At 41.1% G+C, this 24,900-nt stretch overlaps 1 protein-coding gene across 1 annotated transcript in view; it reads left to right on the top strand.

The window, feature by feature from the left end:
- Positions 1-12,263: 12,263 nt before the first annotated feature.
- The window catches only part of TMTC2 (transmembrane O-mannosyltransferase targeting cadherins 2), a 399,954-nt gene continuing 387,317 nt past the window's right edge, over positions 12,264-24,900 (top strand). Inside the window, exon 1 of the mRNA XM_037143435.2 lies at positions 12,264-12,451. Coding sequence (XP_036999330.2) covers positions 12,369-12,451 — 83 coding nt within the window. The 5' untranslated portion in view covers positions 12,264-12,368. The remainder of the gene's footprint in view (positions 12,452-24,900) is intronic.

The raw sequence follows: 24,900 nt of genomic DNA, 5'->3' as shown, positions 1-24,900 counted from the left end.
CAAATACAAACAGCTTTCTTTCACTGTCCCTACTTCAGAAACCCTACTTAATTTTGCAGTGGTTAAGAGAGATAGTAAAAGAGATGGGGAAGGGGTTAGGGAAAACATTACATTCAAGTAAGGTATAGGCATACATGTAGACAGGCATGGCCCTGGCTGTTAGTAGTATTATTTGGGCAAAGGAGTTGGCACTTGTACCTAGAGCCAGGTGAAAAGATGCTCTGATCCACTGCAGATGCCAAGTCACAAATCAAACAGTTTGGAAATAATAGTGCATATTCGACTCCTTTCATAACTGACCAGATGTAAAATGACCGCTGCCTTGAGTTACAACTCAAAAATCACTTTGGGTCAGAATCAACCTGCCTCGGCTGGATATTTGTGTGGCATGCTTCTGTGAAGCAGGGGACATAGTGCAATAACTGACCAGCCCAATAGCCCTAACACTGAGGTCCATAGTTGCTGTCAGCTGAGAGGTTAACATTGACTAGAGAACAGGATACATGCTGTTTGCTGAGAACCGGTGATTTACGACTAGAGTTTAAACGTTGTAAGATGTATCTAAAGGTGCTGTCTTGTTCTGAAATGCCACAAAAGTAAACTGATGATAGAACAGGAACCACAGATAAATGGGAAATGTTTTGCTGGCAGGAATGTGGGGGCAGATGGAAGGGGGAGAGAGAGAGATTGAGAGAGTGAGAAAGAAGAGAAATCTTAAATATAGAAGGAAAGTTGTAATAACTATATACACTAAAACTTCTTATCTCTGGTGAACATCAGTGATAATGTTATCCACATGACAGTACACATTTGAGTGATAATTCCCACTCAGTTAAGGTGTCGTGTAACACTCAAGGCATAGAATAAGTTTTTCTTTTTGAACATGAAGAGACATACATGCTGAATGAATAGTTTTTATTAAATGTATTGGGTTGACACTGGCTAATAAAGTCATGTAGATTTCAAGTGTACATTTCTCTGATACATGAGCTTTATATTGCATTGTATGCCCACCACCCAAAGTCAGATCATCTTTCTTCCCCGTATATCTGGTCACATTTACTTGTTACTACCTCCCGACCTTCATCCCTTTGGTAACCAGCCTACTGTTGTCTGTGTCTATGAGTTTCAGTTTTATATCCCACATATAAATGAAATCATATGGTTCTTGGCTTTTTCTGACTGACTTATTTTGCTTAGCATGATACGCTCAATCCATCTATGTTGTCACAAATGGATGTATTTCATCTTTTCTAATGGCTGAGTAGTATGTATGTGCCACATCTCCTTTATCCAATGATCTACTGAAGGGCGCTTTGGTTGTCTCCATGTCTTGGCCACCACGAATAATGCCACAATAAACATAAGGGTGAAAATATCTTTGCAAAGAAATGTTTTCAAATTTTTCAGGTAGATAACCACAATAGGGGTTTCTGGGTCATATGGTAATTCTATTCTTAATTTTTCGAAAAACCTCCATACTGTTTACCATAGTGGCTGTTCCAGGTTACATTTCCGCGAGCAATGAATTTGGGTTCTTTATTCTCCACAACCTCTCCAACACTTGTCTTGTTGATAATAGCCATTCTAACAGGTATCTCATTGCAGCTTTGGATTCATTATAGCCAGCAAAGTTGAGCATCTTTTCATATATTTATTGGCCATTTGTATGTCTTCTTGGGAGAAGTATCTGTTCAGGTCCTCTGCCCACTTTTTAATTGGATTGTTTGCTTGATGTTAAGTTGTAAGAGTTCTTTATCTACAAGGTCTGTTCAGAATGTATCCAGCCATGACATGAAAAATAGAGACATTTATTGAAGAAAATACAAGATGCGAGAAACTATGTACACAGGACAATGACACCTTAGTCCTTTTCAAATCAGGCACCTTGGGACCTCACACAGTTCTCCTGATTGCCATCAGCTGCCCTGTCACATTTTCCTGAGTCTCATCAATGGTCTGAAATCTCTTCCTTTTCAAAGGTGATTTTGTTTTGGAAAAAGCCAGAAGTCACGGGGCGCCAAATCTGGGCTGTTGGGGGATGAGTCACCAGGATGATTTGATGTGTTGCCAAAAAACTCTGCACAAGACATGATGCATGAGCAGGTGTGTTTTGATGAAGCTGCCAATCACCAGTTGCCCATAGCTGTGGCCTTCTGAATCATTTGAATAGTTTCCGAGAGGAATGTTCAAGCTTAACACAAAATTGGATACAGATTGGTTGCTGTACTCTCTCAGTCATTTTGAATGTGACGGTCACACAGTACAAATGCTCACTCCACAGTAACTACTGCCTCCACTGGCTAGTATGATCAAGTTGTCATTGTTCAGGCATGCGCATTCCAGTCCACTCTCTATGGGCTGCCAGGTTACATCAAAGTTGTGCCAACCATTCTCGTTATATTAACAATGCCTGGACTTTTTCTGGACAGCTCTCATATTTTGGATATTAATCTTGTGTTGGAGCTGTTGTTTGCAAATACCATCTGTCATTCATTGGTTGCTTATTTGTTTTGTTACCATTTTTCCTTTGCTGCGCTGAAGCTTTTTAGTTTGATACAGTCCCATTCATTTACTTTTGCTTTTACTTTTCTTGCCTGTAGGGTCATAAAATGTTCTCTGCAACCAAGGTCCGTAAGTTTAGTACCTATGTTTTCTCCTGTGTATACGTATCAAATCTTATAAATAGGTCTTTGATCTATACATGGGGAATTAATTTTTGTACATGGGGACAAACTATAATCTAGTTTCATTCTTTTGCATGTGGCTTTCCAATTTTCCCAGCACCATTTTTTGAAGAGGCTTTCTTTTCTTCATTGTGTTTTTTTCTCCTTTATCAAAAACTATTTACCCATATACATGTGGTTATATTTCTGGGCTTTCAATTTCATTCCATTGGTTTGTGTGTCTGTTTTTCTGTCAATACCATGATGTTTTTATTATTGTAGCTCTGCAGTAGAATTTGAAGTCAGGTAGTGTGATACCTGTAGTTTCATTCTTTTTTTTTTTAAAGATTTTTATTTACTTATCTTTAGAGGGGAAGGGAAGGAGAGAGGGAGAGAAATATCAATGTATGGTTGCCCGTCATGTGGCCCCTGCTGGGAACTGGGCTGCAACCCAGGCATGTGCCCTGACTGGGAATCAAACTGCGATCCTTTGGTTCACAGGCCCATGCTCAATCCACTGAGCTACACCAGCCAGGGCTTGTAGTTTCATTCTTTTTTCTCAGGATCACTTTGGCTATTTGGGAATTTTTGTGTTTCCATACAAATCTGATGATGTAACCTGGGTGTATCTCCTGACCAGGAATAGAACCCACAGCCTTTTTGGTGTATGGGACAACACTCCAACGGAGTGAGCCACCAGCCAGGGCACCCGTGCATTTTTGTACATTGATTTTGTATCCTGCAAATTTACTGTATTTGTTTATTGTTTCTAATGGTTTTTTTTTTCATGGAGTCTTTGGAGTTTTCTACATAGAAAGAAACCTTTGGAGTTTTCTATAGAGAGAAAGAAGTAGAAATTATGTAATCTGCAAAAAGTGACACTTTTCCTTCTTTTTTCCCAGTCTGGATGCCTTTTCTTCCTTTCTCTTGCCTGATTGCTCTGGCTAGGACTTCTCAAATTATGCTGAATAAGAGTGTTGAGAGTGGACATCTTCGCCTTGTTCCTGATTTTAGCAGAAAAGTTTTCAGTTTTTCACCATTGAGTATGATACTGGCTGAGGGTTAGTCATATATGGCCTTTATGGCGTTGAAGTTCTTTTCTCCTATATCCATTTTACCAAGTATGTTCATCATAAATGGGGGTAGCATCTATCAAATGCTTTTTCTGCATCTTTTGATAAGATCATATCATTTTCATCCTTTGTTTTGTTAATGTGGTGCTTTTCACTGATTGATTTACTCATGTTGAACCTTCCTTGTGCCCCTGGAATGAACCCTATTTGATCATGATGTTTTTTTTTTTAATGTGTTGCCATATTCAATTTGTTAGTGTTTTTGCATCTGTATTCATCAGAGATATTGGTGTGTAGTGTTCTTTTTGATGTTATCCTTGCCAGGTTTTGTTATTGGGGTCATGCTGGCCTCATAAAATGTGTTAGGAAGTATTGCTTCTTCTTCAATTTTTTTCAAGCGTTTGAGAACTATAGGTATCAAATCTTCTTTGAATGTTTGGTAGAATTTACTAGTGAAGCCATCTGTTCCTGGACTTTTATTTTTGGGAAGTTTTGATGGTTGGTTCAATTTTCTCATCGTTTATCAAGCTGGTGTTTAGATTTTCCAATTCTTTGTGATTTGGTCTAGAAAGGTTATATTAGGTTGACCAAAAAGACCGTTTTGTTTTTTCCATAAAATAAAGACACATTTTTCATTTTCACTAGTAACTTTATTGATTTGGATATTTTGACTATGTTGGCTATCTCCTGCTATTGGCTTCTAGTGGGTAGAGGCTGGGAATGCTGCTAAATATCTTCCAATGCATAAGACAGCCCCACAGCAAAGAATTATTTGGCCAAAATGTCAACAGTACTAAGAAACTTCATAAACCACCTTTGACACATTCAATCAGCCACAGCACCTTCTTCATACGCTGCACAAATATTTTCTTGGTGTTTCAGCTGTGCTTTTACCTTTCTTGAAATAATTAAGCATAAAACACAAAACATGTTGTGTATCTTCTTCCATCTTCATTATTAAAATGGCTGCACAAAACTTCACCGATTTTGATAATTTTTAAAGAATGTACGCTGATAGGACAGCTGTCACAATCCAGTCTAACAAAATTGTTTCAAATGAAGTTAAAGACAACTAAGTACTGCCAGAGCCATCGTACAGCAAAAACTAAACGTACTTTTTGGCAACCCAATATATTTCTAGGAACTTATCCATTTCTTCTAGTTATTAAATTTGGTGGCATATAGTCTTTCAAAGTATTCTAGCATGATTCCTTTTATTATCTGTGATGTTGTGGTAACATCTCTTTCATATCTGATTTTCTTCATTTAAATCTCTTCTCTTTTTTCCTTAGTCTAGCCAGGGATTTGTCAATTGTATGACTCTTTTTAAGAACCAGCTTTTTGTCGTGTTAGTTATTTGTATATATTTTTTGTCCTCTATTTCATTCCATTCGGCTCTAATTTTTATTACTTCCATTCTTCTGCTGATTTTGGGTTGCGTTTGTTCTTCTTTTCTAGTTCTTCAGGATGTAATATTAGGTCCTGGTCAGGTTGCTCAGTTGGTTGGACCATTGTCCCATATACCAAAGGTTGCAGGTTCGATCTCCAGTCAGGGTACATACCTAGGTTGTGGGTTCAGTTCTGGGGGTGGAGAGCAGGGCATATGGAGGCCACCAACTGATGTTTCTCTCTCATATTGATGTTTCTCTCTCATATTGATGTTTCTCTTTCCCTCTCCCTGTCTCCCTCCCTCCCTCCTTTGCTTTCTCTCTTTTTGAACTCAATAAAAACATATCCTCAGGTGAGGATTTTTAAAAAATGATGTAATGTTGTTAGGGTGTTTACTTGGAATTTCTCTTCTGTCTTGTGATAGGCCTGTCTTGATATAAACTTCCCTCTTATTACTGAACAAATATTTTAATGATACTGATTAGAAGGAGTAATACTCACATATCTTAATCCTGTCCTGTCCGTTTTTTTAACTGATTACCTTAGACCATAAAGTTTTACTTCTCATACAGAAAAACATTCAGGGAGCAGACACAATTACATTTACACACCTAAATGCTCACAGATACATAATCATACACTTATGTAAAAAGCATTTAAGAAATAAATTAACCAAGAGCTGGAAGGAAATAAGAGCCAAATGATAAGGGGTTATAATAACAAATGGACATGTATTTTAAAATGTTGTAATTTGCCTTGGCTGGTGTGGCTCAGTGGCTTGAGCACTGGCTTTTGAACTGAGAGGTTGCAGGTTTGATTCCTGGTCAGGGTACATGCCTGAGTTGCAGGCCATGTCCCCAGTTGGGAATTTGCAACATTCCTAGAATTTCTTATCTGCTGATCTGCAATCCTTTATTTGCATCCAGAACATTCCCTGCTTGGAACACAATGGCTCAGATAGAATTTCCTTGGCCTGCAGACCCCTAGGGCATAAAGGCTGAATTGCTTGTTGACTTCCTGGAGACACATAGGTGATGCATTCCAGTTCTTAAAAAAAACTTTCAACTGTGCAGTAATCACTTGAGCCTGATAACTACAGCTAAAATCTTTAATTCTTCAGTACCCCTATTAGTTACACGTGGGGGCTGTTGGAGTCAGAGTAAGAAGTTTGGGTCTAAGCAGAGGTGTCCAACCTTTTGGCATCTCGGGGCCACACTGGAAGAAGAAGAGTTGTGTTGGGCCAAACATTAAATACATTGCAACACTTACAAAAAAATCTTATAATGTTTTAAGTAAATTTATGATTTTGTGTTGGGCCACATGCATAGTCATCCTGGGCCTCGCACGGCCTGCAGGCCATGGGTTGGACACCCCGGGATTAAAGCTTTGACCAGTGGGAGGAGTAGGCAAATGGCTTTGTATGAAGTCTCCTGCCAGGCACAGGGCCCGGGGCACGGCTAGGAGGCTATGATCGCTTAAGCTGTGTTGTCCAGTAGAGTAGCCACTAGCCATCGTCTCTATTTAAATTAATTCAAATTAAAATTCAAAATTCAGTTCCTCTGTCACATTAGCCAAATAATAAGTGCTTGCTCGCCACATGCAGCTGATGGTTAGCACACTGGAGAGCACAGATATAAAACCCCCTTAGAAGAAAGTTCCACTGGACAATGCTGCCTTAAAAGGTTCATGCTGGGGTAAAGGCGACATTTATAAATAACTGGTTGATTTAATATCCACATCAAAACTAATCTTCTCTTTATCCTTCACCTTTTATTCTACAGAGTCTGAATCTTATCAAAACTCTGTTATCCAAGGTCCTGTGCCATTTTTCAAGCTGTTAGAATATTTTAAATTTTTTTTATTTACTTATTTTTCAAGTAGTTTTCTATTTCCCATCCCAGCCCACCCTGCCCCGTGCTCCCCACCTCCCTCCCATTTCCACCCCCTTAGTTCTTGTCCTTGTGTCCTTCATACTTGTTCCTCCAAATCCCTCCCCCTTTTTCCCCTTAATTTTTGATCACAGTTTATATCAGTGCATGTAAATACATTCAGAGAGATTCTACAAAGGAGGCATCCTTGCTTTTCTTGATTGAGTTTCTGAATTCTATCATTAGCCTCAACATCTCTGCAATTATCCATATCTGGTTATTCACATGTTATTTCTATACTCCTCCTCCTCTTCTCTTTTCTCCCCCCAGCACATCCTCTGGATTGGAAACTGGGAGATTGTGAGATTCTTAAAGTGATCATTATTTCAGTAGCAGCTGGTTCTTCATAGCCTGGGGTTTGTGACAGAGGTGACAAGATCTGTTTCTGTGGCTGCAATGTCCTAATTATATTCCTAATGGATCACAAGTTTTGGAGTAAAGTGATGTTACATATTGTAGTGTGTGCAGGGCAGCATTTTATGGTAACGCTGGGAAACATCTCACTCTAACGTGCGTAGCCAGTGCATTGACTGTCATTAGTTAACCAAGCAGCCCATGTGACTCTTTTAGCTCCCTGACCCACATTTCATCCACGCTCTGCTGTTTTTCTCCTGCAGGGTCATTTCCTGAATAAAGCCCAGAGCTTATGAGTCCCCCAACAGAGAGCTCTGTTCTGACCTCCCTAAACAGGCAGTTTCACCTGCTGGGCTGGTGTTTTTCTGCTTCCTTGTCAATCTGTTAAGATTTTAGCGGGAGATTCTTGGATACCTTTTCACAAAACATATGGAAGACTGTAATTACTTTGGCGTGGTATACTTTTAGAAATGAGAGGGCAAGGAAGGGGTGCAAATCTTCTGTTCATAAATAACCAAATCCATGGGCATTTTAAAAGGCATTCTGTGCAGCAGGAGAATTTATGGGCCACATTTCACCCTTGGCACACTTTCCAAATGAATTGTTCAAAGAGAAGTTATATTAGGACAAATAGAAATGACGACCAAGACCAGATGTGGATTTTTAGTTAATATTTATGCAACACCCACAGGGAAGATGGTATTGCACAATAAACTAAAAATGTCTTAGGCAAATAAGGAAATCTTTACCCTGAGGAACTGGCACCATGAAGGTATGAATTCTACAACAAAGGACGGGGAATGCAGAACAAATGCAGGGTAGGTCGGGGCAGCTATAAAAGAGAATTCATTGAGGAAGTGGTGAGGTAGCAGATGTGTGGATCTACTTCAGGAAAATAAGGCCTTAGTACTTTTTGCCCTTCTTGTGTATAGGGTAGAAAACTCAAACCAACCAGCCTATTTCCTTCATCTGTGGAGAGCAACAGTAGCTTTAGGCAGAATTATATATACATATTCAAAACCAAAGCAGTAGTCTCACAATAGGTGTGTCTATCTTAAACTAAAAGGCAGTGTCCCTACATTTAATATGATGTCCAAGGAGAGTGAAGGCATCTTTAATCTGCTTCCTCCCCCCTGCCCAGTCCCCCAGAACTGTTCAAGGGAGAAAATACAGGCATTGGCTGCTTCTCAGCCCTCGGAGAGAGACCAAGGCTTAATGCACTGGAAGAATATTGAAACCCACGCTAAATTATAATAGGAAAATTTACTAAAAGCAAATGGATTTCTCAAACATAGCTGGATCTTCAGCCTTGTATTCATCATGGACAGCAAGATGTGCCACTTTGTGGCATTTCTGCCTCTTAGGCTTCCGGTACTGAGGAGTTGGGGTTGAGGAGGGAAGAAAGGGAGGAGGTGAAGGAGTGTAGAAAATACTTAAAACTATTGGAGCCTTGAAAATGGGAGACAACTCTGAAAAATGCTTATAAGCTTTTAGCACACTGATTCCAAACATAAATTTTATGCCTCCGAGTCTTCTTACTTATTGAAAAGAGTTGTCTCTGTGTGACTTCTCACCCCAGGTTTTCCTGCAGAATTGATGCATCCTTAAGAAGTTTTAACCTACTTCCTTCTTCTCTCTTCTGTTAATTAATTATCTTTAACATTGACAAAAAAAAAATCAGCTTCTTCTCTCACGATGTAAGCTTGTGGATTTTCAGTTGTTATAGTTTCTGCAGAGCACATTTGTTTGTTTATTGTCAACTTTTTTGTGGGTTTGCTTTGTTTTTACCTTTTTAAAAATATATTTTTAAATACTTTATTTATATATTTTTAGAGAGGAGAAGGGAGAGAAACATCAGTGTGTGGTTGTCTCTTGAGCACTCTCCTACCTGCCCCTGGGGACCCGGCCTGCAACCCAGGCATGTGCTCTGACTGGGAATAGAACCAGAAACCCTTTGGTTCACAGGCTGGTGCCCAACGCACTGAACCACACCACCCATGTGGTTTTAGTTTCTTTTACCTGTCAAGATGTTCCAGGTTTTGGGTATCATGTAGAAAACAAGACAGAAAAGTCCCTGCCTTCTTAGAGCTGCCATTCTAGTGGCGATTCCAGATATAATACAGACTATGAAGAAAATAACACAAGGGTAATGGGATAGATTGCGGGGAGGCTACGTTATAAGGTGTGGGCATAGAAAGCCTTTCTGAGGTGATGACATTTCAGCTAAGACTTGAATGCTGACAAGGAGCTCAAGAAGATCTGGGGAGAAATCATTCCCATGTGGGAGGAAGACAAAGTGGTGAATCTCAGAGCATGTCTGTGTTGCCAGAATGCCGGAGCACCACGTGAAGGGGGGAGGCAGCCAGAGCCTCAGAGGGCCTGTCTGGCCACAGTAAGAATGAAGAGTTTTATTCGATGTGCAACAAAAAGTCACTCAACATTGCGAGGCAGGGTGATCGTAGGTTTCCAAAAGAACCTCTGTCAAATGCCTTAAGTTAAGACTGTGGGGAGGGTGCAATGGTAACAGTGGAAGTAAGAGCACTTAGATGGCTACTGACCTAGTCCACCCAGGAAATGAGGGCAGCTTGGGCTAGGACTGCAGTAGTGTGGATGTGATGGTAAACATCTGGGTTTTAGTTGACAACTAAAAGGAAAGGAAGAAGTTGGAGAACATAATAATAATTATGGCAAACATTTCTCTTGCTCTTTGGACCTTTCTAGGTGCTTCATAGTTAACTACTTTAATCTTTATAATAATACTACCCACAGACAGGTATTATTATCATCACTGTTATATGGGTGAGAAAACTGAGACCCAAAGAGGTTAAGTGACTGGCCGTGTGTTGTCCAGATGATAGTAGCGGAGTGGAGACTCATACTGTGGGGTGAGCTTTCTTTCTCCAGTGTTCTAGGGTCATGTAAGTGCTGTGAAGAGGACCTTGATGGGTCAGTTGATAGGATTAAAAAAACCCTTTCCAACAGTGAGCAGAGGTTACACAATAAAAATAAAAGTGAAAGATCAGTCTCTGCCTTCAAAGATATAAATCCCTTTTTACATATGTGTGTTCTCTTTCTCCCAAGGCACACATGGCATAATAAATGTAATGAATATTCATCATTTTATCTACGTGAAATCAGGAGAAGGTGGAGATTTGTAGTGCAGACACCCAAACCACATTACAAGTATCTGCTTTTCAGGCCACTGACAGACATCCAAGGGGCTCAACTTCTTGCCACAGTTTTGGAGGGCGTGGTGGTTAGGTGCTGCCTTTGCAGGGCCAGGTAGGAGCAGCAAGCCAGCCCTCAACAGGGTCGTTTCCCATGCATTGTGATTGACATGCAGCAGGGGGCGCCGCAGTAGTGTTCATCGGGGTCCGCCAGAGCCACTCCTCTGGCAGCAAGGACCGAGCCAGGAGGGGGTGGCAGCGTACAGGCCTTGGTCCTCTTTGGTCTTGCAACGTTAGTACCCAGAGCTCGTTCTACACAGGCCATTCTTCTACACCGTATTTCATCATGTTGGACGCCTTCCATCAAGTCCTATATCCGGGCGGAAAGGAAACGGCATTAGCTTCCCGCCTTCCTAGGTTATAGTGCTGTAGTGGGCGGTAGAGGCGACTCTTCTCTGTGTTCTCAGGTCAGCTTGACAGTCCCCGTGAAACCACAAAAGGCCCCTCACATGATGTGCCTTTCTTCACAGTTTTCTTTTTAACCTACTGCGGGACCACTGTCCTCCCTACACTGCTTTCCACTGACAATCGCGACAACGGTAGGCTCGAAGATGAAGTCTCTCCTAAGATCCTTCTTCCCCCAGACCCGCACCCCCTCCCCCGCCCCCCATCTCAACCCCATATCTGCTCACGCACGGTGATTGTGTGTGAGAGGTTGCTTGTGTACCGAGACTGCAGTACTCGCCAAACCTGTTCTTCCTCTCCTGGTCCCCAGAAGCATCCAGGTGACTGGACTGACGCCTGGCAGCGCTTGGGTTGAGAACCAGCCGGTGCCAGGCGCTGCCAGGCAGCAGCCGGGCGAGCGCACTGCATCCTCCTCTGTCAGGTTTCTCTAGCTCCCCCTCCCGGGCTGTGTTCCAGCCATCGCCTTAGGTTCTCCCGGGCTCTCCACAGTGAAATCGAAGGTGAAAGAAACAAGAGGAAGGCGGGAGGTGGGTGGGAGGAGCCTGCAACCAGGAGTGGGGGTAGTGTGGGAGGAGACTTAGGAAATCTGGGTGGAGAAAAGGGCTGGGCAAACTCTGGATGGAGGGTTGGCCACGCAGGCGCGGGGGGCAGTGCGGTGAGCCCCACGCGGGAGCTTCTGGAGTCTCCAACCACCGCTTCTCACTTCACTGGAGAAGGGGCTGGGACTGGCAGAGAGCTAATAAAGAGTGAATGAGGTGCAGCCGCTGTAGCGGCCGTAGTCAGCCCAAGCGGCACCGGATCCTTGTGCTCGGGCGGCGGCGAAGGGAGACGGTTCGCCTTGTCCCTCCCACCCGCCTCTCTTTCTCTGTCTTCCTCTCGCTGGTCCCAGAGCCCGGCTCGGTCCGGTCCCTCTGCCCCCATCCCTCACTCTTCCACCTCCTCCGGGTCCCACTCCTCACCTAGGGCGCCCCGAACTGCCATGGGTTAGGGTGGGGGCCTCGGTCCGCGGGAAGGACCAACCCTGTGCATCCGCCGGGGGGCGCGTAGTCCGAACGCCGCTCACGGGCTCAGGGCATGGGGAGTGCGCCTTGAGCCCGCACCCGGGGTGGACGCAGGAGCTGCGGTGACGGGCTGAGGAGGAGGAAGAGAGCGGGGGTTTGGAAGGACCCAAGGGAAGAAGGGAGGGAGAGGAGGGAGGGTGGGGAAGCGAGGGAAAAGTGAAGCTGGGAGGAGAAGGCGGCGGAAGGTGGGGATTGATGCTTCTGTTTTTTGTTGCCGCTGCTGCCCTCGCGCTGGGAGCCGAGCCGGAGGGAAGGCAGTGGAGAAATGATTGCAGAGTTGGTCAGCAGCGCTCTGGGGCTCGCCTTGTATCTCAACACCCTAAGTGCGGATTTCTGCTATGATGACAGGTAAGGAGGTGAGACGGAGGGGTGACAGGCTGCATGGGGACTCCACTTTAAGGCTAGAAGTGCGTCTTGGAGGAACTGGTCGGGCACCTGAATTAGGAGACGAGTAAACATTAACACCTAAAGCAGAAACACTCGGGACGTGAGCGTGCTGGGCGGGCTGAGGGAGTTTGGATTTCTAGTTTGCAGCAGGTTCTCTCCCTTGCTTCTCGGCTCTTGGCAGACGTTTAAGTTTCTTAGCGGAAATCGCAGCAATTTGGGAAACTGTTTAATGAACGTATAAAAAAAAGTCTTAGGTATTTTTTGGTGCAACAAAAGCACATTGAGCGATTTTACGTCTGGGTTGGAAGGAAGCCGTTCCCCGCCCCCTAATAGATCTTCCCCGTAACGTTTCCGTTTATTGATGGGACGGACACTTTTATTTCCCGAGGTTAAAACACACGTTTGACAGTTGCCAAAATAATGGAAAGAGGATCGTACTCTGCTTCAACTTGCCCTTTTGACGTGTAGTATACTTTACTTTGAGCCTGGATAATGCTGCTGATGGTCTCTCCTGTCCCCCTGCTCATGAGTCTAGAGAGGAGCACTTTATAAAAGCCTAGGCTTTCATTTCTGTTTGGGAGTTGTACATTAGACGTTAGTGATTCCTTTGTGCTAATTGGGAATGAAGACGCCTCTAGAGTCTGAAATTGTCGTCTGCCTTTGGGTTAGTTTGGGTGGCTAATGAGACCTGAACTGTTGTCAAAGAAACTGCATCGATTGCTGGAAAATGTCACAGTTGTGTTCGTGGCTCTACCTATTTTTTACATGTTGTTAGTGTTTAGAAGCTGATGAAAAGCTCCAATAGCCATTAGGGAAAATTCCAATTTGTGTCTTTCCAGTCACTTAATCTGATTACAATTAAAACAGATGCATAATTAAAATATATTAGGGAGAACAGCATGCCTGGCTAAACTTATTAACTGTCCTGGGGTGTTTCATGCTCCATTGAAATTAAACTATCCAAAAAGTGAGCACAGATTTACTTTGACAGCTTTTCAGCAGCCTCTTTGGGCTATGGAAAGTGAATGGATCCCTCGGGTCAGGGTGAGCAGTGAGTGAACTTACACAAAGTGGTTGATAGTGAGGGGAGGTGAAGGCAGAATCTTCTCTTGGTGGTAATTAGCCATATTCCATATTCTCTGGTGTGCCCACTCTCTGGCTAAAAGCATGTTCATGGATTACGCCCTCAGTCAGCAAATTTTAGTTCACACATGCCTGTTGTGAAATCCCCTGATAGTATGTATGTGCAGAGACTTCTAGCAAACCCTTCTTAATGTATTTTGTATAGTGTCTGTCAGACACTAGTTGCTAGGAAGCCCCTGCTAGACATAAACTTTTTCTCAACTTTTAGGAAGTGTACAGATTTTAGCAGTCATGCTACTTTCTCCGATCAGTAAATGGTTTGTGAGAGGGGCCGCTTCTGTTTCTTCCAATTTTGGGTTACAATGCACCTGCTATTTCTAGGGTCATTAGAAGAAAAAACTCTGGCTTCCAAAGATGGATGACTTTTCACAAAGTAAGTTCAGGGACAGACCTGGACAGTTACTGGCTCTGTTGGGGACAGTTTGAATAGTAAGCATTTAAACCAAGATTATACAGCTTATAAAAAAAATAACTTAAGGTAGTATTGCGACTGTTGTAGACCGCTGTGGTAAATCAAGCATTCCTCTTGCATGCTATTGTTTTTTTGACATCCAGTTCTTTAAAAAGTACATGTCAGAAGAAACTGTCCTGTAAAGATTAAGGGTGAAACTTAATTTGCATGTACATTTTTCTGTAGATATATTGCTTATTTTGTCTCCTTTAATCATCAGCCAGAATTGTTAGGACTTTGTAATTTAGGGAGAATGGTGCAGTGTGATGATAAATTGGTTGTGCTTTTTTGGTGCCCAATTGTTGTAAGTTCTTTACATGCAGTAGGTCGAATGGAATGCTAGAATTGCTGACTTCTACCTCCTAATGTAGATTAGTTTAATGTGATAATTTGCCCATATCATTCTAGTTAATAGCATGTTCAGTATGTGATATATAAGTAATATATGATATAGGATGTTGAGGGTCTGTAAATACATATTATACCTTTGCTACAGTTTGAAATTTTAATTTTCCAAGTGGCAGAACTGCATGTTGCAATCACAAGCTTGGTTTTCACGTATCCTGGAAATTACGAAATACATATTAATGGGATGATGGAAGTTACTTGGTGTCTGCATTGCCTGTGCAGGTGATTCAGTGCCAAGGTGCAGTGTTAAGATGTGGTTTTGAGATCATAGCACTAGCTGTCTAACTACCCTGTCTCATTGGGATCTGAAGCAGGGAGAGGGAGGGGAGTCAGTAGAAACTGTAGGACAATGATCATGTGTTTATTTCCACCACTCCATTTCAGACTACAAAGGCTGAAGTTTAAAACTTTGTTTAAACTGCATCTGTGGATTCCGCTGCCCCCCCAGGAACTTTTGTGAAATACAGCTCTGTAAGGAGAGGCCAGTGCTGGGAGCTGGGGGAGGGAGGTGGCTCTAACGCTGGACTTGCTTAACTAAACCAAGACTGTGCCTTTTAGCTGAAGACTCTGGCAGTTACTGTAGGAGGGCTTTATATTGCTTCAGCTTAAAATTCATTGCTGTGGTACTTCTCAAAGTTATCATTTCTTTTAAGTATAGTGATCATGTTCACTTTATAAACTATATATAATAACTTTCAGTGTTTAATGTAGTTTGGTTGAGATTAAGTGGTAATCTGAAACGTTCTTATAGCAAAATCAATTTCCCTATGGTAAAATTTAATATTTTACAAGTGTTTTTCTGTGCTAAAGTCAAGAACACAGCTAGGATGTGATGAAACAAACAGTAACAGAGCAGATGCGCCCTGTCTGATAAAAAAGCACACGTGGTTTTTGCTTCCCCCCTCTCCCTTCGCCTTTGCTCTAGTAATGGTTGTATTGAATCTTAAGTTGTAGTTAAAATTGGGGTTGTAAATATGCAGTCTTTGCCAAATCTTAAGTCATGTTGCATATAACTTCTTGAAGGACTACCCCATTTTTATGGAGAAATTTGTTGTTTAGGTCAGTGGAAAAAACTTGCTGACCCCAAATTCTCTGCTCTCGTATGTATGTATCGAGGATAATATTACATTGTTTTCCCCTTATCCTCTTTAAAAATAGTACTGTTAATATGCTTTGTATAGAGATAACGCCGAAAGAGGAATCAGTCCACTTCCAAGTAACAAAAGCAAACCTTAACTTGTTTTGTAGTCCGGTTTTATTTTGTGCACAACACCTGATTGATGGCATATCCTTTTCGTTATATACCTAGTGAGTAAGACAATGCAAGGTTTTACTCTGAGTAAAATAATGCATTTATTATTTAAAAAGACAGTTTGAGGTTTTGAGAGTGGGAAATGGATTTGTGGTTGCTTTCAAAATGACTTTCCTTGTTGCTGGTTTTGCACTTGTTAAACTCAACTGTGATCATTCCCATTCCCTTTAAGTTTCTTAGCTATTCCACTTCCCAATAATTGTGGGAAGTGGAGAAACAACTTCATGGTAGAAATTTCTAATCTTGAACTAAGACTACTCCAAACTCTTAAGAGCACATTTGTGATTTAGTTAGTCATTTGAGTGTAAATGTAAATTTTAGTTTTTTTTATTAAAAATTTTAATTTTATTTTTAGAGAGAGGGGAAAGGAGGGAGAAAGAGAGGCAGAGATATTATCTATGTGTGAAAGAAACATCAATTGGTTGCCTCTCGCACACACCCCACCTGGGGACTTGGCCCACAACCCAGGCAAGTGCCAGGACTGGGAATCGAACCAGTGACTTGTGGCTGTGTGAGGCAGTGCTCAAAGAGCCACCCTGATCAGTGCATAGGTCTTAGTTTTTATGAAAACACTAGTTAAGATGTTTTTTCCTAAAGTCATTGATTAAGAGTATTTAAAAAGAAGAAATAGAAGGTTTAAGGCCTGTTAACAAGTTATTTAAAAACTTTTTCTCCCAAAAGATATCCAAGTATTCCTTCTAGTTGGTCTTTTAATATTATTGTTGGTTTGGGTTTTTGACCTGGTATGATCCTTGTGAAATGATCAGTCATCCTGTTAACTTGCCTCTAAAAAGTGCTTTTGAATAGACTTGCCTTGGACCAATGTGTTACTGTTATTTTAAAATTCTTGTATGTTCAACCGTTGAAGGCATGCCTGGTATTTAAAAGTATGTTTACAAAGAATTACTTATAAAATCAAAGTAAATAAGGGAGAAGTTTGTTTTGTATCAAAGGTTATCTTATCAGGTCTATATTGGACGAAGCCAGTGTGTGCAAGAGGGTTTTTTTTAAAATGCTAATTTCCTTCCCAGTGTATATGTCACTGGAAAAAAATGCAAGTGGATACAATTTATAGTTTACGAAATATTTTATGTGACATTTTATTTTCTAACTGTTTTGATTATTTACTCAAATCTATGTAAATGATTAATTTTGCTGTTTGAACAAGTATATCTCAACAGTAAATTGAAATTAAAATTGGGAGCAGCCATTACAGACCACTTTGCCTTACCTCCATTGAGACTATCACATGGGATTTACTCTAGCAAATGACCCAAATACAAGCACTAAATGGACATTTACAAATGCCATGGGGAAATTGCCTGCCAGCCATCTGTCTCTTAGTTGTTTTCATATATATGTATAGTTTTGGCTGTGTTATTATGTATTATCCATTTACATTGTGTTGTCATCTGCACTTACTTTTTCAGTGTTATGGTGCCTCTGTTGTAACACTGAATTCCCTGCTGCTACAGTTCTGAAATAGTTCCAACCTTTGGGATTCCAGTAGGAGATAGGAGTACGGTATGGCTTCCTAATCTCTTTGCTGCTGTTCAGCACAGTAAAAGCACTTGTTTAAAATGCCTGTGATGGTGCAGCTGTTTATCACAGGGAAAGGGCACATTTTCTCTAAAACAGGCACCTTCATAATATTAGGAAAGGACAAAAGTTACCCTTAAGGCACTATGAAAGATCGCGGCTGACAAACCTGGTCTCTTATAACTGTATCATTCTCACCAAGCATGCTTTCACATAGTAATATTCAGCTTTTAAATTTTTTGATCGTCTCTCAGAAGGTAAGTATTCGATCAGCATTGGGTGCGTACTTGAATGGCTTCACAAAAGTGACAAGCGTGGCAGCCTCGATGGGAAGGACAGGTGGGTTGTTGAATGTAAAGGCCTGTCCTCTGTGAATAGCTGTCCTCAGTTCCAGTCCAGTTGGAAAAAAAAGTGTACAGGTATAGCACCAGGAACTGCATACCCTTCTGTTTTTTGTAGGATGTAAAGGACATAATATTTTGAGCAATTACACACGTAATTATGTACAATGCTAGAAGGTTTCTCTGAAGATTTGATTTGTATGTGCTTTTGAAGAGGAAATGACTACATTCAATAATTCCCTAATTATGGATATTACTAGACGTGGGCTTCTCATACATATGGTGCATAATATAAACAGCAGCTCTTCGCTTGTCAACAGTGCTCATACCTGTCTTTTCTACCTGTTCTATAGCAGATACTGGGAAGCATTTGAGAATCTGAGGATAAACATAAAAATTCAGAATCTGAAGATTGACATGAAAATTTCCCTTCAAAAATTTCAAGGGAAATTAGCAAAATTTCCCTTGAATTCACTCCTGTTTATTTTGATTGATACTTATACTTTAAAACTTTTATTGGGACTCTGTCGGCTTCTTTCTTGGGACTTCGGTGGCCAGGATCCATGGTAGATAGTTCAAGCTTAGTGTTATTCTGGGTCTGGTGCTCACTGGCACTTAATTTGTACCTGGGGAAGCTTTAAACTACCTCTCCCAAATGTCTCCTTCCTAATTGTCCAGGTCAGTTGTTTTCCTTGGAGGTCTGTAGTGGCTGAACACTTGGAGTTAACTAGATTTGCCTCGACTGGTCATAGGCATGGACTGAGAGATTTTTGGGCTGTATTTTCTAGGCAGTTAATCCTAACAAGATACAGCACTATTAAATTTCTATTGATCTCTTTTCCTCCTCCCTGACAATTTACCTTTTCCATTACATTTGTCAGTTTTCCTGGTAGTCATGGTTTCTTAGGCTTCTTAGAAGAAAAGATAGAAATGTTCCTTTTAATCTTTTAAGAACTTTTGAGGATTCCAAGTTGGGTTTAGTTATGACCTTTGTTCTTACAGGTAGGTGGGAAATATTTGAGTAAGCCTGTAGACTCAGGAGAATTTCGATGAAGGCAGGAACACAAAAGATTTGTTTTCAAGATTTTACACAAAAAATCACTGGCATGTATTTAGAGTAGTTTATTTTGTTGACAAGCATTTCATAAGATGCAGTTAATTTGGACAACTAAAAAAGAGTTTAAGGATGAGCTGGAGAGAGAGATTTGGATTTGCTCAAGTCTAAAAAAATTAATACGGAAAAGAGATCAGAATTGAACCTTCCAACTGCACCTTTAGATTCCATTTCATTGTGGAGTTAAATTTTATGTACATTTATGTATTCAAGGCTGTACACGTGCCAGGTTGCTGGAGGGCAGTGCAACTGTCTCTCTTTTTAAAGGGCTGTAGTGTTTGGCAGAGGAGACACTATTTGCTTATGGTAATTTTCATGGATACTTTTGTGTCTTGATTTCTCCGTCAGGGCATTTTGGGATTTGAGAGTGAGGCAGGGTCTGAAGCATGGCATAGCATGAAGTTATAGTCCAGGGAGTGACTAAATTACATGATTTGTCAAATGAAACACACATTTGCATCCTAAGAGTAGCAGCTGTGAGCTAGGTGTTATGGCCAATGGTTTAATTAAGAAAACAATGTATAAAAATTTTGCCACCGAGGAAAGGAATTTATTGACATTTGAAACTGAAAAAGTCACAAGTTTTGATAGTGAAAGTGTTCTTTTCCCTAATTAGATTATTGATTTCTTTAGAAGTAGAAACTTTTGACTGTCCTAGCCTAGAAATTCTCACTTGGCACCACTTAGGAGTATTTTAACTTTAAAGGATGTGCTATTATGCTGAAGAGCTGCCACTGGGGTGCAATATGGCCCTTGACATTTGGAGCAGTGGTCAGTGATGGCACTGAAGTATTTCAGACAGCCGGGCTCAGCGCTGTTGAAGAATCCAGTGGGAAGAATGACAGTCCGTATCTCTGCATACCTGGGATTCTTCGGGTATTAATTTTCAGTGCAGTTTGCAAGTGTGCCTGTTAAAAAAAAATAAGTATTTAAAAAAATAGGACTAGGGCTAGTACAAGTTTTACAACTTTTTTATGAAATTTCATTTTTTTTCAATTGCTTATACATCGTTATAAAGAGATGAAAGGATGCAGACTATAGCCTTTGTTTTGCTTTTTTTTGTTTTAATCTCTCATTCGGGCTGTCTGTCTGTTGTTCTGAATATTGTTATAAAGCATATTCTTGTTTCTATTCTAAGACCAAGATTATAAAACTAGTCTTTGAGAGAGGCAGATAAGTGAAAACACTTTGGGAAAAGTAAACATCTTGTTTCATTAAATTTCCGATTCATTCCACAGTGACAGTGTGGGTGCCCTGCTTTCTTTTCTGGGCCCAGTATCTCCCTGATTAAAAGTGAGTCAATAACTTTTACTCTTTACAAGGTCAGTGCATGTTCAAGTGACATCCTTGCAAATTGTGTTCTCAACAGGGGGTGCCTTAGGCGGTGGCTCTAGAGAGTACATTCACAGGTTTGCCTGCTTTTCTCAGTTTGGAGAGGACATTTGTCATTACACAGCCCTTTGGGAGAAGGAGTTCTGAAGGTAGAGCTAGCAGCTGCAGTGTTCCCCTGGGCACCTTCCTCGTTTTATAAACTGTCTTTTGGCTCCTTCTGCCTTCCTATCTTCAGGTTTTTAAAGGTATAAATTCTGAACCGGTTGCCTTGGATTGTAAACGATGTCTTAACGAGGATCCAAATTTTCTGTGGAGCGTACTTCTGTTAGAACAGGATGTTCCTTCCGTCCTCCAGTCATTGACTACAGGTCTGCTCTCCCAAAGCAATTGAAAAGAGTTCATTTTGACAAAGGAAGCTTCCAGTGACAAATTTCCCAACTGTAACTTTGCAGAAGAAAAGTTCTCAGATGATGAACAAGTTTAATCAGACAAAAAGACATTTTTATTTGCAGAAAGAGGCCCTTTAGAGGGAGGCAATTATTTATAGCTGATGTGAAAAGGTGGTATACCTGAATTCATTTGATAAACCTCATTTAAAATAAGAAGGGCATTCTGTTGAAAGGAAAAAAAGATCCTGAATTGTCACTGAATTTATGTTAAAGAAATAAACTTTCACACGCGTACGCACTCTTTAGGGATATGTACTAGATTAACAAAAGAAAATGAAGTTAAGACTAGAATAAAAGCCTATTAAAGACACCAGTGTGCAGCCGAAAAGTGCTACCCATAGTTCGCCACAGAGCTAGTCTTCTGCATACAATATTCCATTAAAAACGATTTCTTTAGTTTTGGTTCCTCCATCTGTCTATGTGAGCATCTTTTTTTCTTTTCTTTTGAAAACGGTGTGTTTTGCTTTTGTTACCTGTTGAACAGAAAATGAAACTTCACTGTTTTAAAACCTCTTGTATGTCATCATCGTAAATAATGTGAACCATTTCTATAAGAGTATTTAGTATTTATTTTTTAAATTCATGGCAGAAATGATATTGAGGGTGACCGTGGCAGGCAAGGGGGCTTTAGACCTGGTCCCTTCTCAGAACCTGCTCTGCTGCCTTCCTCCTTTGATGTGGCTGGTGGCCTTTAAAAAATTTTTCTTTAAAATTGCGGTTTAAATCCCTAGTTTCTTTGAACCCAATGGATCTCTCCGAACCTCTCCTAAAGGGACACTGTGGAGCTGGGCTTCTTGTCGGACTTCTTTCCACCTGGCCTGTGTGTATATTTCTAGATCAGTGCTTCCTAAATGTCAGTCTACCTGCAGATCACCTGGGGTTGTTCAAATGTGGACGATGCCTGGCGTGGGCCAAAGAGCCCGCATTTCTCTCATTTGCAGGTGCAGCGGATGGCTGCTGGGTCATGGACCACACTGTGTAATAAGAGTAACAAGGCCCTATTTCATTTAAATGTATTACACATTGGCCCAGTGTGTTGTACAGATATTTGGAAATGCCACCTAAATTCCTGGATTAAAGAAAGATTGAGAATGAGTCATAGCTGGTGTGGCTCAATGGACTGAGCACTGGCCTGCGAACCAAAGGGTAGAGGTTCTATTCCCAGTCAGGGCATTTGCCTGGGTTGTGGGCTGGTCTCCGGCGGGGAGTGTGGGAGAGACAAACGCATATTGGCGTTTCTCTCCTTCTCTTCACCCTCCCTTCTCCTCTGTCTAAAAATAAATAAATGAAATCTTTTTAAAAAAGATTGAGGATGATGTACCTCTCTTCTGTGTATGAGTTTAGCCATTTTACTTAATCTCTGTTTTGTTTTTGTATCTGTTCAATCGCGATGTCTCCTTTACATGGATCATATGGATTCGAGGTATCGTGTAGATTTTGAAAAGGCAGAGAGGCTGTTGCAATCCTAGATGATCTCTACGGAAACGTCTGTCACCGTCTTGTATTACAATATTATCTCCTCTGTCACACTACTGTGGAGACAGGCACTGGATGCTGATTTGACGACTAAACTGATACGTGGTTGCCTTAGGCTTATCACTTGAATAGATGCCTTAACTGCGTCTCTATAGTCAGTGCCTTTATTAGTTTGTACTTTTTCCGAACAATTCCTTGTAAGGAAATTCAGCTTACGTTACATGACAGTTTTATAAAGTGTAGGGAGGCAGCAAAAGATAAGTGTTTAGGCAGCTGGCAGCGGGAAATAAAGAGTTATTAATGCTGTTCAGGCACCGAGTGATGCTGTTGGAGGAAGGAGTTTGAATTAGAAATGCTCGGGACCCTGTGGTTTTTAAAGATCTGGTGCAACACACCTTAGCCTTTGGGCACTGGGTGGGGGGTTTCTCAGTGAGTGAGTGCCCAGTGTGGCTGAAATTCTACATTCCTATTTAATGGCAATATTTTTTAAGAACTCTTTCTTAAATGAGGTGTAATTATTCCTTTCTTTTTCAAATACTGTGTCCTAGAGGCAGTTTGGTGAACAAACATTAGGCTGAGATAGAAGATTGGAGTTTTAGTCCTGGGGTTACCACTTTACTAGCTAAGTCCTCGAACCACTCACCTCCCTAAATCTTGGTCTTATAAATTGTTTAGGGAGTGAAAATAACACTAACTGCTAATCGCAGAGGGAGGATCTTGAAGTGTTCTCTGCATTTTAAAAAGCTGCGTGGCTATAGTTTTAGTTGTACGGCATGTTGGACCAGAGGGTCAGTGGCTCAGCACATTAGCATCTAACGCTCTCTGCCCTGAGGACAGAGCTGTGTTCTGTGTCACGTTATTGCTAATTCTTCGCTGGGAGTCACTGGCCGAACGCTTCCTGTCCCAGCCCAGTGCCACCCACAGGCCCCACCTATATGTCTAATCTTTGAAGTCTCTCTGTATAAGCAGTTCATCATCTTTGTTTCTTTGCTGTTGCTGTCCATACATTTCTGGTCTCTGTGTGAAGGCTTATTTTGGATAGACTTATTTCTGGCCATTCTGAGCACTTCTTTCTTTTTACAGAGCATTGGGCGTAAATAATCTTTGGTACTTTGGTTCTGCTGGCAGGGCGTGCTCATGGTCTCCCTCTTCATTGGCAACCTCTTCCTGTTAGGACTGTGTTCGGATTCAGAGCAGTTCGGGCGGCCCGGTGATTAGAAAAGTGGTTACGTCAAGAGGAGCTGTTCTTTTCTCCATTGAAGTGTTCGTGTTAATCAGTCCTGTACTGAGAATTTGGAGTCAGTATGCCTAGCACATGTACTGGATGGCAACATTTAGTACCTAACCCTGGTGATACGTTTTTCTATAACTAATTAGAAAATATTTCTTAATTTTAGACCTTTTCAAGCAACAGAGTGGCAAGCAGTAAAAAAGGCTCAAGAATTTTGGAATCAGATAATCTAGAGGTCTAGTCCCAGAACTATTAACTTGTTAGTTGTGTAATTTTGATTGTGTTACTAAAATTTTTTTACACTCTGTTTCCTATTCTATAGAATAAGGACAGTAATACTTACTTAATACAGTTGTTGGGAGAACTGAATGAGATAACTTGTATAAGGTCTGTCCAGAAGGTACCCAGCCATGTAATATGAAAAATAGAGACATGTATTGAAGAAGATACAAGATACCTGGAACATTGTACACAGGACAATGATGCCTCAGTCCCCTTAAAGTTAGGCACCTTGGGACCTCACACAGTTCTCCCAATCACCATGAACTACCCTGTCGTATTTTCCTGAATCTCATTGACAGTCTGAAATCTCTTCCCTTTCAAAGGTGATTTTAGTTTTGGGAAAAGCCAGAGGTCACAGTGCACTGAACCTGGGCTGTAGTGGGGCTGACTCACCTGGGTGATATATTTGGTCAGAAAAGTCTGCATGAGACATGATGTGTGAGCAGGCGTGTTGTTGCACTGAAGCTGCCAATCAGCAGTTGCCCATAGCCTCAGCCTTCTGAGTCATCCAGATAGTTACCACGGAGGAATGTTCAAGCTTAGCACAAAATTTGATGCAGATTTATTGTTCTACTCAGTCATTTTGAATGTGGCAGCCACACAGTCCACATGCTCACTCAGTGGCATCTACTGCCCCCAGTGGCCAATATAGTGAAGCTGTCATTGTTCATGCATGTGGATTCCAGTCTGTTCGCCTTGGCTGCCAGGTTACACTGATGTTGTGCAAACTGCTCTTGTTATATTAACAACGGCTGAACTTTTTCTGGACAGACCTTGATTATATAAACTGCTTTGTCAAATGTCCGGTGTCTTGGACAATTATTAAATATTTCTCTTAATTAAGAAATTATTTGTTAACTCTCGCTGACAGCTTAAAATCACTATTTAATAACATCTAAAAGTATGCTAGAGCATTTAGGGATTTTTCTTAAAACCCAATATTCAACATTTAAGCTTATTTCTAGTAATATTCAAGTTAGGATTTCAGATATATTTAGGGTACCTGGAAGGGTTCTGTGAACTCTATTAATAAATAACTACTAATTTTTTAAAATAATTTTTATCTTGAGTTTGGAGAAATGCCGTTGAAACCTGACCATCATACACGCACGCATGCGCACACACATACAGATTTGGCCAATACAGTGTGTGCAGTGCGTGCTCAGTTAAAAGTGCATATGGGAAACAGAACTAGGATGCCTTCCCTTCTTCACCATAAGTGGCTTTCTTCTCTACGTTAGGTGATACTGTGCCTGGTAGCATATGCAAAATTAGGATTTCCCAGCATCTTGTAAGAATTGTTTCACTCTGTAAACTGTATCTAGACAATGA

This window comes from Artibeus jamaicensis, unplaced genomic scaffold (assembly GCF_021234435.1).
Source record: "Artibeus jamaicensis isolate MK-2021 breed Jamaican fruit bat unplaced genomic scaffold, CSHL_Jam_final scaffold_584, whole genome shotgun sequence".
Taxonomy (NCBI): Eukaryota; Metazoa; Chordata; class Mammalia; order Chiroptera; family Phyllostomidae; genus Artibeus; species Artibeus jamaicensis.
Note: the sequence above shows the minus strand (reverse complement) of the source record. Positions and strands in the feature narration are given on the sequence as shown.